General features: G+C 35.0%; 3 protein-coding genes and 1 pseudogene across 4 annotated transcripts; 3 read left to right on the top strand and 1 right to left on the bottom strand.

Moving 5' to 3' along the window:
- Positions 1-3078: 3078 nt before the first annotated feature.
- On the top strand, positions 3079-5176 carry LOC146901275 (FBD-associated F-box protein At3g52670-like; annotated as a pseudogene). Its single transcript, XR_015023237.1, has 4 exons — positions 3079-3697; positions 3950-4072; positions 4160-4381; positions 5003-5176. The product of XR_015023237.1 is annotated as an FBD-associated F-box protein At3g52670-like (transcript).
- A 1857-nt stretch (positions 5177-7033) lies between these two features.
- On the top strand, positions 7034-10597 carry LOC146901276 (aluminum-activated malate transporter 12-like). Its single transcript, XM_085733410.1, has 6 exons — positions 7034-7413; positions 7684-7824; positions 8074-8346; positions 8428-8549; positions 8965-9108; positions 9770-10597. The coding sequence occupies exons 1-6, from the start codon at positions 7104-7106 to the stop codon at positions 10382-10384; spliced, it is 1605 nt and encodes a 534-aa protein (XP_085589536.1). The 5' UTR covers positions 7034-7103; the 3' UTR covers positions 10385-10597.
- A 423-nt stretch (positions 10598-11020) lies between these two features.
- On the top strand, positions 11021-12529 carry LOC146901277 (TLDc domain protein). Its single transcript, XM_085733412.1, has 2 exons — positions 11021-11249; positions 11631-12529. Exons 1-2 carry the CDS (start codon positions 11078-11080, stop codon positions 12146-12148), a joined length of 690 nt encoding a protein of 229 aa, XP_085589538.1. The 5' UTR covers positions 11021-11077; the 3' UTR covers positions 12149-12529.
- Positions 12530-12917: 388 nt separating this feature from the next.
- LOC146901278 (NAC domain-containing protein 71-like) lies at positions 12918-15359 on the bottom strand. The gene is made up of 4 exons (XM_085733411.1): positions 14756-15359; positions 14260-14546; positions 13771-14010; positions 12918-13661 (listed from the first exon to the last, which is right to left on the bottom strand). Exons 1-4 carry the CDS (start codon positions 14913-14915, stop codon positions 13389-13391), a joined length of 960 nt encoding a protein of 319 aa, XP_085589537.1. The 5' UTR covers positions 14916-15359; the 3' UTR covers positions 12918-13388.
- Between the last annotated feature and the right edge of the window lie 1463 nt (positions 15360-16822).

Genomic DNA, 16822 nt, shown 5'->3' on the forward strand with positions numbered 1-16822 from the left:
TGGCTATTGTGAATCAATTCAATCTTGAGTTGGAACAAATGGATGTAAAGACCGCTTTCTTACATGGTGACCTTGAAGAGACAATCTACATGGAGCAACCGGAAGGTTTTGTGGAGGATAAGTCTAAGGTATGTCTTTTGAAGAAATCTTTGTATGGGTTGAAGCAAAGCCCAAGGCAATGGTATCGTCGGTTTGATGAATTTCTTTTGAAGACCGGCTTTGTGAGAAGCGGGTATGATTCTTGTGTGTACATGTTGAAGAGGGGTGAGAAAGTCATTCTCTACCTTCTTCTATATGTGGATGATATCTTGATGGCAAGCTCTAGCAAGGATGAGATTGTGAAGCTCAAAGAAAAGTTAAATGGTGAATTTGAGATGAAAGATCTTGGTCCGGCAAAGAGAGTTCTTGGAATTGATATCTTGAGGAATCGTGACAAAGGTGAACTTTTCTTATCTCAACTTAGTTATTTGAAGAAGGTGGTGGAGCGTTTTAGAATGACAAACTCTAAAACCGTGAGCACTCCCTTGGGTCACCACACAAAGTTGTCCATAAAACAATGTCCTCAATCCGAGGATGAGAAGCAAGCGATGGAAAGTACTCCCTATGCAAGTGGGGTTGGAAGCATCATGTATGGAATGGTTTGTAGTAGGCCGGACTTAGCTTATACGGTTAGCATTGTGAGTCGGTTTTTGGCAAATCCGGGTATTGTGCATTGGCAAGCTTTGAAGTGGGTGTTGAGGTATTTAAACGGGTCTTTGAAGTGCGGTTTGAAATACACAAGAGCAGCTCAAGATGAAGATGCTTTGGAGGGGTATGTTGATGCGGACTATGCGGGCAATGTGGACACAAGAAAATCTCTATCGGGTTTTGTGTTTACTCTTTATGGCACGGCTATTAGTTGGAAGGCAAATCAACAATCCGTGGTGGCATTATCTACCACTCAAGCGGAGTACATTGCCCTTGTTGAAGGGGTGAAAGAGGCCATATGGTTGAAAGGGATGATTGGTGAGTTAGGAATTACTCAAGAATGTGTGAAGATACATTGTGATAGCCAAAGCGCCATTCACTTGGCGAATCATCAAGTGTATCATGAGAGGACAAAGCACATTGACATTCGCTTGCACTTTGTTAGAGACATGATTGAAGCAAAAGAGATTGTGGTGGAAAAAGTGGCATCGGAAGAGAATCCGGCGGATGTGTTTACCAAGTCATTGCCTAGATCAAGGTTCAAGCATTGCTTGGACTTGATCAAGTTTGTTGAAGAGTAATTCCCTTTTGGAGAGAGCAGCATGGTGGTTGATGGTTAAACTGACATCATCACCAAATTAGAAGTCAAGGTGGAGAATGTTGTTTTGGCTTCAAATTTGTGGTTTTGAGAAACAGAAATCGTGACACGATTTCATCAACGTGTCACGATTTTGGCTATGCCGAAAGCATGTTTTGCTGGTGTATAATCGTGGCACGATTTTGGGAAAACGTGACACGATTTTCGGCTTGCTGGGCACGTTTTCAGGATAAGGTTGGTCGTACCTTGGGTCGTACGTATCAAACGTGTCACGATTTGGACAAACGTGACACGATTTTGACAGCTGAAGACTGCTATATAAGTGTTTCTTTGCAGATTTTGAAGGAGAGCTTGAAGAGAGAGAAACTTGGATTACAAAGGAGGTAACTTTAGGGTTGAGTGTCTTTGTAGTGAGGATCTCTTGGGTTGGGAAACATTGTAAACACCTTGGGTAGTGAGATTTCACCATTGGAAGGATCAAAAGCTTCCTTTTGTGTTTTCTCTTAGGATTCATTGTGAGTGTGGGTGACATGAAAATGGGTAGAAATTAGGTCTTGTTCTTTTGTGAGCTTTTAAGCTAATTTCTTGTAACCCATTTGTATCACTTTCATCTTAGTGGATTGGAGGGCTGCTCTCTCCCCCAGAGTAGGTCATATTGGACCGAACTGGGTTACCATCTTGGTGTGTTTGTTCCTTTCTTTCATTGCTTATCTTTATTGCTTTGATTATGCTTGTGGTGTTGCTCTACACTTAGATTTAGATCTGTTTTTGTTGTTGTTGCTTGGAGACACTTTATTTATTGATTACCACTTCCTTTGCTCCACACATCTTTGTTATTCATTGGTGTGATTTTGTCCGAATTCACAACATAAACCAGTATGCAGTCAATGATAGCTACAATATAAAATTCCAATCCAAATACCAAACCAGTTGTAGTTACGAAATGCAAAATCAGATATATTACATCCCCGTGTAAGGAGAGTTGCAACAAAATTTCACAGATGGGAGTAGCTAAAAAGTAATATAAGCAAAACGTGGAAGACTCCACAAATGTGTGTTTACCATTATTTTGATACGATGGAACCCGTAAAATCAAGATAAAGAACTGCATTTTATTGAATGATAAAGGTGAGCTAAAGGCTTTACAATGGTAGAATAGTAGAAAAGAAAAGATAAACTAGAGTGTGAACACTCCTATCAGAGCTAGGCTCCTACACCATAGAGAACATCTCTACACCAACAGACTCTCAACAATAGCCTTGATAAATGTCAATCAGACACGGCAACCCATTGCACCGACCAAGAATACGGAACCTGTAAACTGTCGCTGGTCAGAGAAATATGTTGGTGTCTTTTAGGGGTTTTGTTTTGGTAGTCGCGATAATGCAACCTCGAATGGCCACAGTGTATATGTTCTTCGATCCAAACTCCGTTACTCACTGAAATTGGGCCATTTGTAGAATAAAATGATTACTAAAGTTGAAAAGTTTAGGGTGTCTAAGCTTACCAAGTGGTCTATGTCCTGTCCTATGTGTGACATAAACTCCTCTAACCCAGCCCCAGGGTACCTAGCATCTTTCAACCCATAACAATGAAACCTGATTCCATCACTTATATATTTACTTCCCATAATACTCCTCCCTAATGTCTCATTTCCCAAGCAAATCAATCACCTTTCTTTTCCCTCGTAATTACTTCCCCTACCTTCTTCTCTTTCCGCCACGCCAGCATTACACTTCAGTCTTCACCCTCCTCAAGAAAAGAACTGTTCTTGCAAATTATTTGAAGAAGAAATGGCGCGACAGAGAATTTCAAGATTAGTATCAGTGCGAACGAGAATCAGCAACTTACCGGACGAGATTCTGATTCACATTCTCTCATTTCTCACAACCAAGGAATCAGTTGCAACAAGCATTCTTTCAAAGAGATGGATTCATCTATGGCACTGGCACCATGTTCCTAATCTCATTTTCCCCAACATCAAAGTAAATGGCATTCAATCCAATTACACTTTCAACGAGTTTCTCTTTTCTGTTTTAATCGCTCTTGACACCAATTTCATCAACACTTTCCACCTACACATTCATTACAGTAACCCTAATCTTGCTTATCATCTTAGCTTTCCCAATGTCACTAAATGGATCAACCTTGTTGTTCAACGCAAACTCAACCATCTTCATCTCCATCTCGATAATGGTAACTTTTATAAGTTTCTTCCCAAATTGCCCACTAGCATCTGATATATACTTCTATGATGTGAAAGATTATCTTACCATTCAAGAGTATAAAAACTTAAGCTTTCCCAAATTGACTAGACCACATACCAGTGCATTTTGGTGTGATTTTCCGGCAAGAGCATTTTCTAATTCAGAGTCTCTGAGCATTGATACAATATTGTACACAAACAGAGAGGTCCGTTTTAATGTGAATATGATGCATGATACTCAATATTTTTCATTGTTTCTGTTTTCAAATAATTTACACACATATAAGTGTTGTGTCCGGTGTTAATGTCTAATTTACACACAAATAATTGAACACAATACATTGATGGAGTGGGATGGACAACACAGTAGAAATGTTATTCTAATGCATTTTCTTTTGAGAACTTTGCCCTGATTTGATAGTGTGTCTTTCTGAATAATTTAAGTGAATCGGCTGCAGCGTCCTTATGATGACATTTATATCTTTCATAATTTGACCCACTTGGAGATTCACGATTTTTGGTATACGGTGTTACATGTGCTCCACGTATGCCCTAAGCTTCAAATTCTCAAACTTTGTCAGGTTTGTGAAGTTTTAAGAATCATATTTAGTTTATCTTTTCTTAACACATCTTTATGTTTTGTTTTAATGAATGTCTAATATTAATAGGCATTTAACGTGGCAACGTCGGATGGAGAAGATGATCAAGAAAGTTGGGAGGAACTGGAATTTGTTCCACAATGCCTTTTTTCATGCCTTACAACTTGCATTATTCAGGACTTCTTAGGATGGAAAAATGAGCTTCGGTTGGTAGAATATATTTTGAGAAATGCACAAAATTTATAAACTATGACAATCAAGTGCGAAAGTGAGCCGCTGAAAATAGAAAGAATGGTATCCCAATTCCCAAAGGCCTCTGCAACATGTCAACTTTCAGTTTTTGAAAACATATAGACTATGTAAGTAGTAGTTTCTCTACCGCGCTTGTTGCTGCTTGATTTAGTGGTTTGAACTTTGAACTATGAGCTACTGTTAAATTCATGACTTTGTCTTGCTGCACAATTTAAAAGTTAATACTTGTTTACCTGCTTATTTATATATATCTATTAAACTTGTTTATGACTATCATTAGATCAATGCTTATCCATTTTATGGCCACTTGTATGCTAAACTCAGATTTGATGCATAACCATTGGGTAACAGGCGCATACCAAGGTTTTATAAGTAGTTGTTTTCTTAAAGGAATCCTTGTCTGTCTTTTACTTTTCTGCATTGTTCTCACCATCAATGATCAATGGTCGTTTACTTTTATCTAATATATATGTAATATGTTATCAGGGCCCCATATATGGTGTACCAAGAGAGAAAAAAAGGTCCACTTTGTAAAGTTAGAGAAATAAGTATTATATTGTGTTTGTGTTGGATGTCTAGTTTATATGGGAAATTTAACATCAAAATTATTGAATTCTGCAATTCAATTAACATATAACTTTTTTTCTATATTTTGCATGCAGATCTGGGCCTCTGGAAACAGTTTAGTCAGTCTTTCTTGGTGGTTACTTGTTGAAAGGTGAAAGATAAGCTCTTGAGGATTTTGCACTTAAGCATGGTATTATGGACGATTTTAGATATTTTTGTCAAATGAAATAGGATTTGCCTCTGCACTCTTGTCAAATTTTGACATGTTTAATTTCATGAGTGAGACACATTGATTTCACTAATATGGCTTTTACAATACTTACCTCTTATATCAATTGATGTACTTTCTTTTAATAGTCCAACTAGAGCAAGCATTGCTTCAGAACTTGCTCCAACTTTCTTCTTCCCTCTTTTTTTAGGACAAAAACAATATAGAGAATAAGAGTACAACGAGAATATGAGAAAGAGTTATTCCAAAAATTGTCACATAATAATTATACAAATATCATTTATAAAGAAAAAAAGAAAAAGGTATGGCTGGCGACTACTTGCAGTATGTATTTCAAGGGTGATATTGTATCTCTAAATAAAGGGTGATACCGTAGAATTTACGGCGATAGATGAATTAATTTTGTTTTTTAGTAGAAGGAGACAAATGGATTTATTTTTAGGAGAAGGAGATAGATGAAATTAAAATGTTGTTGTTGGTGTTTAGACAAAAATTGTGACTCCTTCCAATATAATTTTTCAAATTGGTATGGTAATCTTGACATGTTTTGTTGCATTCTCCATTAATTTATTTGCTTACAACCCAGCATGCAGTCAATAATTGCAGCAATATAAAATTACAACCTAAATGCCAAACCAGTTGTAGTTACGAAATGCAGAATCAGATATATTAAATCCCTGTGTAAGGAGAGTCACAACAAAATTCACAGATAGGCGTAGCTAAAAAGTAATATAAGCAAAACGTGGAAGACTCCACAAATGTGTGTTTACCATTATTTTGATACGATGGAACCCGTAAAATCAAGATAAAGAAACTGTATTTTATTGAAAGGTGAACTAAATGGTCTACAATGGTAGAATAGTAGAAAAGAAAAGATAAAATAGAGTGTGAACCCTCCTACCAGAGCTAGGCTCCTAGACCATAGAGAACATCTCTACCAACAGACTCTCAACAATATCCTTGATAGATGTCAATCAGACACGGCAACCCAATGCATGAACCAAGAATATGGAACCTGTAAACTATCGCTGGTCAGAGAAATTTGTTGGTGTCGTTTTGGTAGTCGCGACAATGCAACCTGGAATGGCCACAATGTGTATTTTCTTCGATCCAAACTCCGTTACTCACTGAAATTGGGACATTTGTAGAATAAAATGATTACTAAAGTTGAAAAGTTTAACATGTGGATTGTGACCTAGAATTTTCTGTTTATTTATAGTAGTGATATTTAAACCTTGCATCTGAAATATATAATTATCTTTCATGTTTACATATACTTTTATTGTAAGGCGAGTTGACACACTCGTGGCAGCGCGTGGAAGCTATGTTTACGACTAAAACTTTCAATCCAAGGCTTTTGGGAGAGGCGTTAGTTTTACGAAAAAAATAACCTTGGAGTAGAGTTTCTAAGGTGACAAATCACTTGCATTGAAAACAATTCAAGGAAACTCAAACTTTCCGTTGAGTCTATGTCAATTAGCTAAATGACTGAAATCCAAGGAAACTCAAACTTTCCATTGAGTCTATATTAAAATAACCTTTTATAGCTTACTGATATTTTGCTATGTCAATATAGTACTTGAACCTATTTACTTAATACTACTGCAATTAAATGTAGGGCTCTCATTCTCTAAATTGTTGCTTCCATTCTGCCTAAAATAGAAACTTTTATACACAGTCTAATTGCCAAACATAGTAGCTTTATTGACTTAAAGTCAATAATAGGGCGGCACAATGGAGAAACTAGCATACTAGGGTGGTGGAGGCTGTGGAGAGGCTATGCAACATAATTTTGATATGTATCATTTAGCTTGTCTCCCTATACAACAACCATATAAAGTTCACCTCTCTTGTAGAAGTTTAGAGTTCTCAATATCATATATCTAGAAATCACTATTTGTTTAAAACATTTGTTTGCTACTTACACTATTATCAGTATAATAAGACCTAGCCCTTTTATAAGAAATGATTCCTAAAGTTCATGATGGCCTAGAAATGGCTATACCTAGGAATGAGAGTGACAAAAACCTTGAGAAATGGAAGAAACGTATGCATGTTTTTGGTGAGAGGCTTAAAAGGTTTCCGTGTTTAGTTTGGAAGACTACATGGAAGGTGGGACATGATGACCCAAGAAGGGTGATCCATGCATTCAAAGTTGGTTTATCTCTTACTCTTGTATCATTGCTTTTTCTGTTGGAGCCACTCTTTAAAGGGATTGGCGAGAATGCTATTTGGGCTGTCATGACCGTCGTCGTGGTGTTCGAATTCACCGCAGGTATATATCAGTTTCTAACTAAACTCAAATGGTCTTGTTTTGTTATTTTTCATCCTTGATATTGTAGAAAAATACAAATAAATGTGTCTGATGCAGCTGCAATTATAGTTGCTTATAGTTGAAGGTTTCAAAACCTTTGATGTTGCGGCTGCAATTTTGGACGGAGACCGCAATTTAAAATTATGATAGATATTAAAAGTATAGTAACATAGATAGATAGATAGTATAAGGTTAAGGATGATTTTAATTTGTAATCTCTTTTGATGGCAGGGGCAACTTTATGCAAAGGGCTGAATAGAGGATTGGGGACATTATTAGCAGGGTTGTTGTCATTTCTTCTTGATTATGTTGCAAATGAATCTGGTCAGATCCTTCAAGCTGTTTTCATTGCAGTTGCAGTTTTTATAATAGGTATATCTATGCCTAATGTTATTTCAACATCACAAATTTAACATCAAATGCAAATACTGTATAAAAATACACTCAACGCAACTGTACGTGGCTGAAAGAGAGAAAACAAATAAATGAAAGCACAAAATTGTATATTTATATGGTATCCGACGACATATGTTGTCAAAATATCATTCCTGGTATTTTAAGAAGTAATTCCTCAACTGTAACCAAAATAATTTTTTTTATCTCAATTGTTGTGTTTGGAAGGATCTGCAGCCACATATATGAGGTTCATTCCCTATATAAAGAAGAATTACGATTATGGTGTGGCTATATTTCTCTTGACATTCAATTTGTTAACTGTTTCAAGTTACCGAGTTGATAATGTCGTGAAGATGGCACGTGACCGCTTCTATACCATAGCCATTGGCTGTGCCATTTGCCTTTTCATGAGTCTCTTAGTATTTCCAAATTGGTCAGGGGAATATCTACGTCATTCCACAGCTTTCAAACTTGAAGGCCTAGCCAAATCTATAGAAGGTATGTAAAATTTACAACACATAGTTTCAAAGGTTTTGCTTTGTATAACAACATTTTATTGTACGGTGTGAATTCGTGCAGCTTGTGTCGGTGAATATTTTAATGGAGAAATTGAAGTTTCTGGTGATATAAAATCATGTGATGATTCAATATACAAAGGTTATAAAGCAGTTTTGGATTCAAAATCCACTGATGAAACATTGGTAAGCCATTCATCTTGTTTTGATTCATTCTTGTTATGATCAATACACATCCAACATGTGCCCTAAGTCAAGCAATTCTAAATTATTCATAAATCTTTTTTGGTCACAATTTTTTTAATATTCACAATTATCATACATCAGTTGTTAATTAGCATAGGGCACCTAACTTTCTACACCAGGTATGTGTAGCATCAACACTTTGGATGAAAGAGGTGTCTGGTATCCGATATGTGTCTGTGTCCGACACAATCACAAAACAGACATATGTGGCCATATTCAACCACTTTAAATATTTTTTAATTATTATTGGTGTTTACGTCAGAGTGTCGTGTCTAATATTTGCTCCAGTGCCTCAAAGCACCAGTGCTTCAAAGAATGTCTTACTCCTTAAATCGTTTTGTTTTGAACTGTGCAGGCATTACATGGAAGTTGGGAGCCAAGGCATTTTAGGTACTGTCACAAATTTCCATGTCAACAGTATGTAAAAGTTGGAACTGTTCTTTGCCAATTCGGGTATACAGTGGTAGCTCTACATGGTTGTTTGAGAACAGAAATCCAGGTACATAACATTTGAGTTCTTAACATAAATTTGATCACAACTTAGCATCTCACCATTTGATGAAGGATAATGTTACCTTTATATTCTCTGTTGGAGATACCCTATGTCTAGTCAAAATAGTGGTTATATCATAGGTTGGACAATCCTCCCCCCATAAATTAGCTTTTGAAATTCATTGACCTCAAAATTCAAATTTTAAGATGGTATCAAAATCTATTTTAAATATGTTATTGTGATATCTGACATTGAGCCTAAGACTAGTCTAAATTTCACTCTCCAAATACCTCCTTGCATAAAGTGGAGGCCACCTTCACCTAGGAAGCACTAACACTAACAAGAGTACTGGACACGACCCTGACACTGAAAAATCGACACCAATAATGATTTCAAAAATTAAATAATAGAGTATAACTACATGTGTCAGTATTGGAAACCAACACGTCTCAGACACCAAACATGCATTTATTCTGGGTTTTTTGAAGTATCGGTGCTACATAGACATTCACCCTATGAATTAGCTTAGGGGTTGATTTTTTTGAAGTATCATATACTTTTAACTATACAAATTTGAAAGTATATGCATCATACAATATCTCCCTAATTGACTAATTCTCGTTCTAGATTTTTCTTCTCCTTTTAATTTGATAAATTTTATTTTCAGACACCGAGATCTGTTCGAGTCCTGTTCAAGGACCCTTGCATAAGACTAGCAGCAGAGGTATCAAAAATACTAATAGAACTTGCCAACAGTATAAAAAGTAGACGCCATTGCTCACCAGAAATTCTCTCCGATAATCTTCGTGAAGCATTGCAAGACCTCAACACTGCCATAAAATCACAGCCACGACTCTTCTTAGGCTCCAATGACATCCAAGCTAACAACATGCTCGCCACCATAGCTTCCTCTCATGGAAAGAGCTCACTCTCAAGTGTTAAAACCGATTCTTCAGCTTTGTTAGATTGGAAAACCAAAAGTGTATCAGCTGAACAGACAATGGAAGCCGAACAACTACAAGAACGTAAGATGTTAAGAAGCCAGATGAGTAAAATTGTAATTACTAGTCTTGAGTTTTCTGAACCATTGCCTTTTGCTGCTTTTGCTTCATTGCTTGTGGAAACTGTGGCGAAACTGGACTTAATAATTGATGAAGTTGAAGAACTTGGTCGGTTGGCGTGTTTCAAAGAGTATAGACATGGTGATGAATTTTCTGTTAGCTGTGAGAGACCAAGAGTTGATGTGTTGGACAACCATTTCCCTTCTCATGGAGGAGATTGAGTCTGATAAAGAGCAAGGAAATACATTATTTTCATGATATATAATATCGATTATTTTCTATTTTATATTTGATTGTGATGATTCATATGTTAGAGTATGTTTTATCATCAGATATTTTTATACTTCAAATCTATTAATTTTTTCTTGTTTCTATCTGAGAGCAAGTCCAACAATATTGTTTGGAATAAAGAAAATCAAATTCTAGGTTTTGAATGGTTGGACCTTATATATGCAAATTGCTAACATGGTATCACATTCAATTCAAATGCCTTATTGGAAAATATGATGAGCGTTGCACTTTTGGGCCCCAAAAATGCGCAAACCGTTGGGAAGATAACTTCTGAAGGGCATCTTTTGTGTTTTTAAAGGCTTCAGGTTATCTCTCAAAGGTTATTTTTCAGGATAAATAGCAAATATGAGAGTCAAAAAAGCAACCATCAAATATGATTTGTATTACCCTTAAAAAAAATGATTTCTATTAATTTTATATTAATAATAATAATAATAAATAATAAATAATAAATGTGGTCCAAGTTTTCCAAAGAAGTGGGTCTAGTGATTATTGACTATGGAAAGGGATATGCAAGTTACTTTATGAAAACAAATGAGGATAAGATGATGGATGAATTGTGTTTTAGTGGTGGAAATGCATTACATGGATGAATAGTGTTAATTAGTTTTGGTCATCTGCGGATGGCATCTTGTATCTCAAATTCTCTATCGTTCCAATGGAGGAAAACAAGTCCATATTGTTTATTTGGTTGGAACATAGGCAGAAAGAGAGTTGATGACAAACCTCAGATTAAATATCATGATATTGATCTCACTTTCTCAACTTCTCTAGTTAACAAAACATTTTTGAAAGGTATTGCTTTTCTCTTTATGTTTTAAACTAGTAAGCTACTGCAAAAAATTACTATGAAAATGTTGAATATGTTACTACTAGTATTTAGGTGACCGTTTATCCGATTTTTTTATTGTGTATAATTGTGTGTGTCTATATGTATCCGACTAAATTAGTTTTGGAATTCCTCTTAATTATGGTGTAGATTTAAATTTAAATTTGAAAAAGTATCTGGTTGTTAAGAGTAAATTTGTTTAGAAAAATCTACGAACAAAAATTAAAAAGTTATAGTTAATATTAAACTATTTTTTTACCAAAATGATAAACTGATATAACTATTATTTAATGTTATCATCCTTAGGCTTTACATGTATTTGTGTGGTTTGACAAAATTTTGATCAGGTAAGGAACTGAAATGCTGCTACAGGGCAACAATTGATGGATTTAGTGCAACAAATTTCCACCAATGTTGTGATTTTAAAGGGCCATGTGTAATAATAGGTTACACAGACAACTCTTTCAAGTTTGGTGCATTTAACCCTGAAGGATATAGAAGCACAGATGATTACTATGAAACATTTGATGCATTTCTATTTTATTGGGTAGAAAATAAAAATGAACCAATAATTTTGCCTAAGGTTGGTGGCAGTGGTGCAGCTCTGTTTGATTATGCTCGTGGTGGGCCGCAATTTGGGGCTGATGGGCTTCTCATCGGGCCCCCATTAGCCCCAGTTATGGGTGGTTTTGCTGGGCCTGATACTAATTCTGGTGTTGGTGACTTGAGACAAGCCAAGTCTAGATTGGGATTGTCTTATGCCAAAAGGGAAGATGGCAAGGAGTCTATTTTTGGTGATGAGTCTAGGGCAACTATTCAAGAAGTAGAAGTGTTTTGTAGCCCCAAAATTGCAAGCTTATACTAGAACTTCATTATGGGGTAAGGAATACTATCCAATACTGATGAATTTGAATTTGAATTCTCAGAATTCATGCAATCATGTTGTCACCGATTTAGACTTTTGGATCAAGATCAGATAATTCACGTTTTGATTTTGTATTTCATTAAAGTTCAAACGTGAGCAGCGCTAAATCTTAATGTGATTGTACACATCGTAAGGATGCGTCAAATGTGTGATATTGTTCTACATATGTTTATAACGAAACTATGTCATTAGATTGACCATGAAATAGTATGTGATTTGTACATTTGTACTATAAGTAGTTGTATCCTTCAAGGTATGTAAATGCGTGTCTAATGGTCTATAATTCGGATTTGGATTTATTGCAGACACAAATTTCATGCAGTCAGCATATATTAGTAGATTTTGATGTGTTTTTTAAACTCTAAAATCCCCAGCTTGAAATATGGGTCCTCTGATCTTGATCCAACTGCCACAAATGGATGACTTAGTTAGTGAATGCATGGAAATTGTGACTACAAACAATACATCTAAATCCTAACATTTCTCAGTCATCACTTAAGAAGTAAAAAATGACGACTTTAACTTTTCTTCCTTTGCAAACTTAAATTATCACCAACTAGTGCAAAAACTATGAGCCAACAAAAACTTTATTGGATGCATCAATGTCATGTCCGTTCCAACATCAAATTCATTCTCAGCTTTTTTTTTCAAATGAAGTGAGAAATATATATTTAAATTTGAAATTAAACAAAGAGTCATGTTGTTCAAATGCATAATGCAACTTTCAGATCTTCAAAATTTAGAATTTGAACATTTTGAACCTGTAGTTCTACTGCATATTTAATTTGCTATAGATCACTATGACCAGTAGAATCTATCCTTCAGTATCCATTCAGTGCCAGCAAATTGGCCAAGTATCTGAGAAAATCCATCTTGCTATATATGCATAGCAATGTAGAGTACTCATTATTTATCATTCTAAGTCATACATTAAAAGGTGGTACTACTACTCATTACTCTAAGACATACATTTTTTTGAAGAAGACTCTAAGACATACATTAAAAGGTGTTATCCCAGAGATCCCTAGTAATGCCACACCAAGTAAAATTCCAGCTAACCAGTCCCCACAATTATTTATCAATAACTCTAATCTCCACTTGTTTGCCTTCAAATGGATCTTGATCCTAATTTGGCATAGTAAAAAAAGAGTGAGAATGGTCTCCCTTTTGTTTTCAGATTTTAGAAAGGCTCAGGATATGAGACTGAATTAATTTGATTATAAACCTCATAAGGAACATCCCAATTTCCATTATAGTCCATGAAATTCCCTTGAGAACTTGAGTAAGGTGACATGCATCCATTTTGACTTACATTATCTGAAAATTCATTTTCAGCATTAAAATTTGAGTAGGATAAAGTAGGTGAAGTTGTTATATGTTCCAATGATTGCCTTGGTGATTCACAACTAGGAGGAAAATATTCAAACAGTGCATCTTGTACTTTAGTATACTCCTACAGTTGGTGTAGTAAAACTGTCAGTTACATCTCCAAATTATAGTCATTCAATCTCAACTTTCCTCATTTGTTCATATTATAATTGATAAAATTAAAAAATATATACCTTTGAAGAATCAAGAATCATATCAGGGGAGATCCAGAAGTTTGAAGGATTGGTTTCTATGGAAACATGGTTAAACTCGGCAATTGGAGCCACATTTTGTGATCCATTATTCAGGTGACTTGCTTGAGAAGAAACGTCACTTGAGAATCTCATTGAGGTCTCACTTCCATTGATGGAACTTGTTGCAACCCTCTTGCTCTTCTCATTCTTTTTGATAACTCGGCACAAAGCTAAACCACCCTACAGCAACCACATATATGCACGCGCGTGCAAACACACACCTAATTTAGTCTTCCAACGTTCTGTTAAAGCTAAAGTCAAAACAAAGCTAACACATTACTAAGGAGTTTGTTTTCTATGTAGGAATTGACCCACACCGCACGTTAAAGTAAAAGCTCCAGATCATAGCCTTGCAATTGACGTGCGTTCAACATTGAGAGACCGTGAAAATACAAAGACGCTACATAAAACTTACTGCATTATATGTACCTTAAAATATGGAGAGTCTTGGCTAAGATCATCGGTGAGCCGATACTCTTGCATGATCCAGTTAGTTCTATCGCCTAAAGGAGCCCTTCCAAGATAGAAAACAAGTGTTTTGCAGTTGCCTGTGATAGTGGATGAACTACACCGGCACACAATCTTTCTCTCTTTTCCAGTGGCTTTCCAGTAGCCAGCTTTGGTAGCTCTATTTGTTCTTGATCCATTTGGGTACTTTAGATCTCGCGTACAATAGAAAAACCATTCTAAATCTCGTTTCGGTAGAAATGATTTCTCTGCATTTCACACCTCATGCATTAGGCTTCTCAAATTTCCTTATCATAAACAATGCAGAAAAAATTACATAAAAGATTCTATTTCACACAGGTTGATATAAATTATATATGATATACCATATCAAACCTTACATTTGAAATATACTATTTTTTACATGTTTATTTATATATTACGATGCAGATGATTAAAATGTGAAATTGAAGATTACCAGGCAACTCCCATGGATCAAATTTGTAAAAATCAATCACTGGAATAACATCAAGCTCAATTTCAAGTCCTTCCACTTTTCTTTTAAGATAGTATCCAACTAGTTCTTCATCAGTTGGATGGAAACGAAAACCTGGTGGCAGTAATAATGCTCCTTCCATGTTATATTGCAATGTTTCTTACTAGAAGAAAGCCTCACTAAAAATTGTGAAACTTAAGTAGAAGTCACAAAAGCTATAAGCAACAAAAGTATAGGATATAATGATGATTAATGATAATTATGACTAAGTGGCAAGATTATTTCTATTAAAGAAATGGAAGATCCAAAAGTAGAAGCTTTTGTCTACAATAGATTTTTGTTCAAGAGTCAAGTGACACTTCCACAAAGTGCATCCATTGAATGCAAGGATCATGGTCTTGAAGAAAAAAAATTAGATGTGTCTTATGGCAACAATTTCACCCCTAACCCCACCTTCTTCCCTTAATATTAAGTCCCTTAAAAGCTGAAACAGAAGAGAATAAAAAATGAAAAATTTATGTTTAAACTAAAAAATGATAACAACTTAATATTTTATCACAAGGTTTCAAAAAAGGGACTATAGAGTAAAAGTAGAAGTCATTGATAGTGTGCTATTTATAGCATTTGGAAGTGAAGTGAATCAAAACCAACAGTCCAAAATTGAGCACACCGAAAGTTTGAAGGTTACTTGTCATGAGTGCACCAAAAATTCCAAAGCAGAATGGCCCACCACTTCAACAAGTTCACATTTATACAAACTATAAAGTTTACTTCCCACCAATTCCAATAAGTTGTGACCGTTATTTTAACAATAGCTTTTTCCTTTGCATCTCAGTTTGAAGAGTTGATTACAACACCCCAGTAATGATTTAACTTGTCTTCAATCATTAACAAAAGTAGAGGGTGTGCCTCTAATTTCCTCAAAGTGCATTTCAATTTTTAATGCTTTTTCATTGGTATGTTATTTCAAATTGGCCCGTTAAAGTTCGAATGACCCTTTTAGATTTACTTATTTGAGTTTTTCAATTGTCATAAATACTTGTGAGATAATTTAGAAGAGCTTGTCATAAGTTGTTTTCATAAACTCTCTTCATAACAGCTTATAGTAGAAAATAAAGAAAGACAATTTAAATTCTTTAAATTAACATCTAATAGCTCTGGCTGCACCAGTAAAATAAATAATTATATCCCTCAAGTCATCAAGCCATGTTGAAAGTACACGAGTGTTAAAGCAACCCTTACAAGAATTTCTTTCTCTTTTTGAACTGATTGCATTCTCTTTTAGAAAGATAGGCTTAATTAAATGGTGACATATGAATGCTTTACATATAATTGGTACTCCTATGCCTTAAAGGGGATATCAAACGATAAAATAAATTAAGAGAAAGTAATCAGGATCGTAGTATTTAAATATAAGTTGTACATTTTAAACCTTAGTTTTCCATCGATAATAAACAGTAGTTCAACTGCTCTATAGCCGAAGACTAGCTGAACTTCATTAATAAACATCTTGTCTTCATTGTTTCGTTAATCTTTTCTAACAAGTTGTTGTTATAACAATACAACAACAAACAAGTTTTATCGCATTAAATATGATCGACTACATAGATCTAATGACACTATAATATTACATCAAATATCATATTTATCAGTGGCATAGCCAGGACCCTGGCTAAGGGGGTGCAATTTTATAAAAAAAAAATAAAAAATTATCAAATAGTCTATTGTCGAGAATGACTTATCTTAAGCGTGGATATATGTAAAATCGTGTCTGAACAAATCAAATGTCCTTATTGCTACCTATCTAGTTGTATTTACTAGACGGTGTAAACCTTTTAACTTCTATTAATCATAATTATTTAATGTAATTCAATTGTAATATATGTATATGTGTGTTAAATGAGCTAAATTGTCAATAAAATTTAAATGGGCTAAAACGTGAATTATTATCTAACAATTTTTTTTTTTGAAAGAAAGAAACTTATAGCATTTCATTAATAATAATAGTGTTAATACAATGTGGGATAACATAATAAATCATGAGACTAG

The sequence above is a fragment of the Medicago sativa genome, chromosome 8 (assembly GCF_051527215.1).
Source record: "Medicago sativa cultivar Bolivia chromosome 8, Bolivia_mono, whole genome shotgun sequence".
In the NCBI taxonomy this organism is placed as follows: domain Eukaryota; kingdom Viridiplantae; phylum Streptophyta; class Magnoliopsida; order Fabales; family Fabaceae; genus Medicago; species Medicago sativa.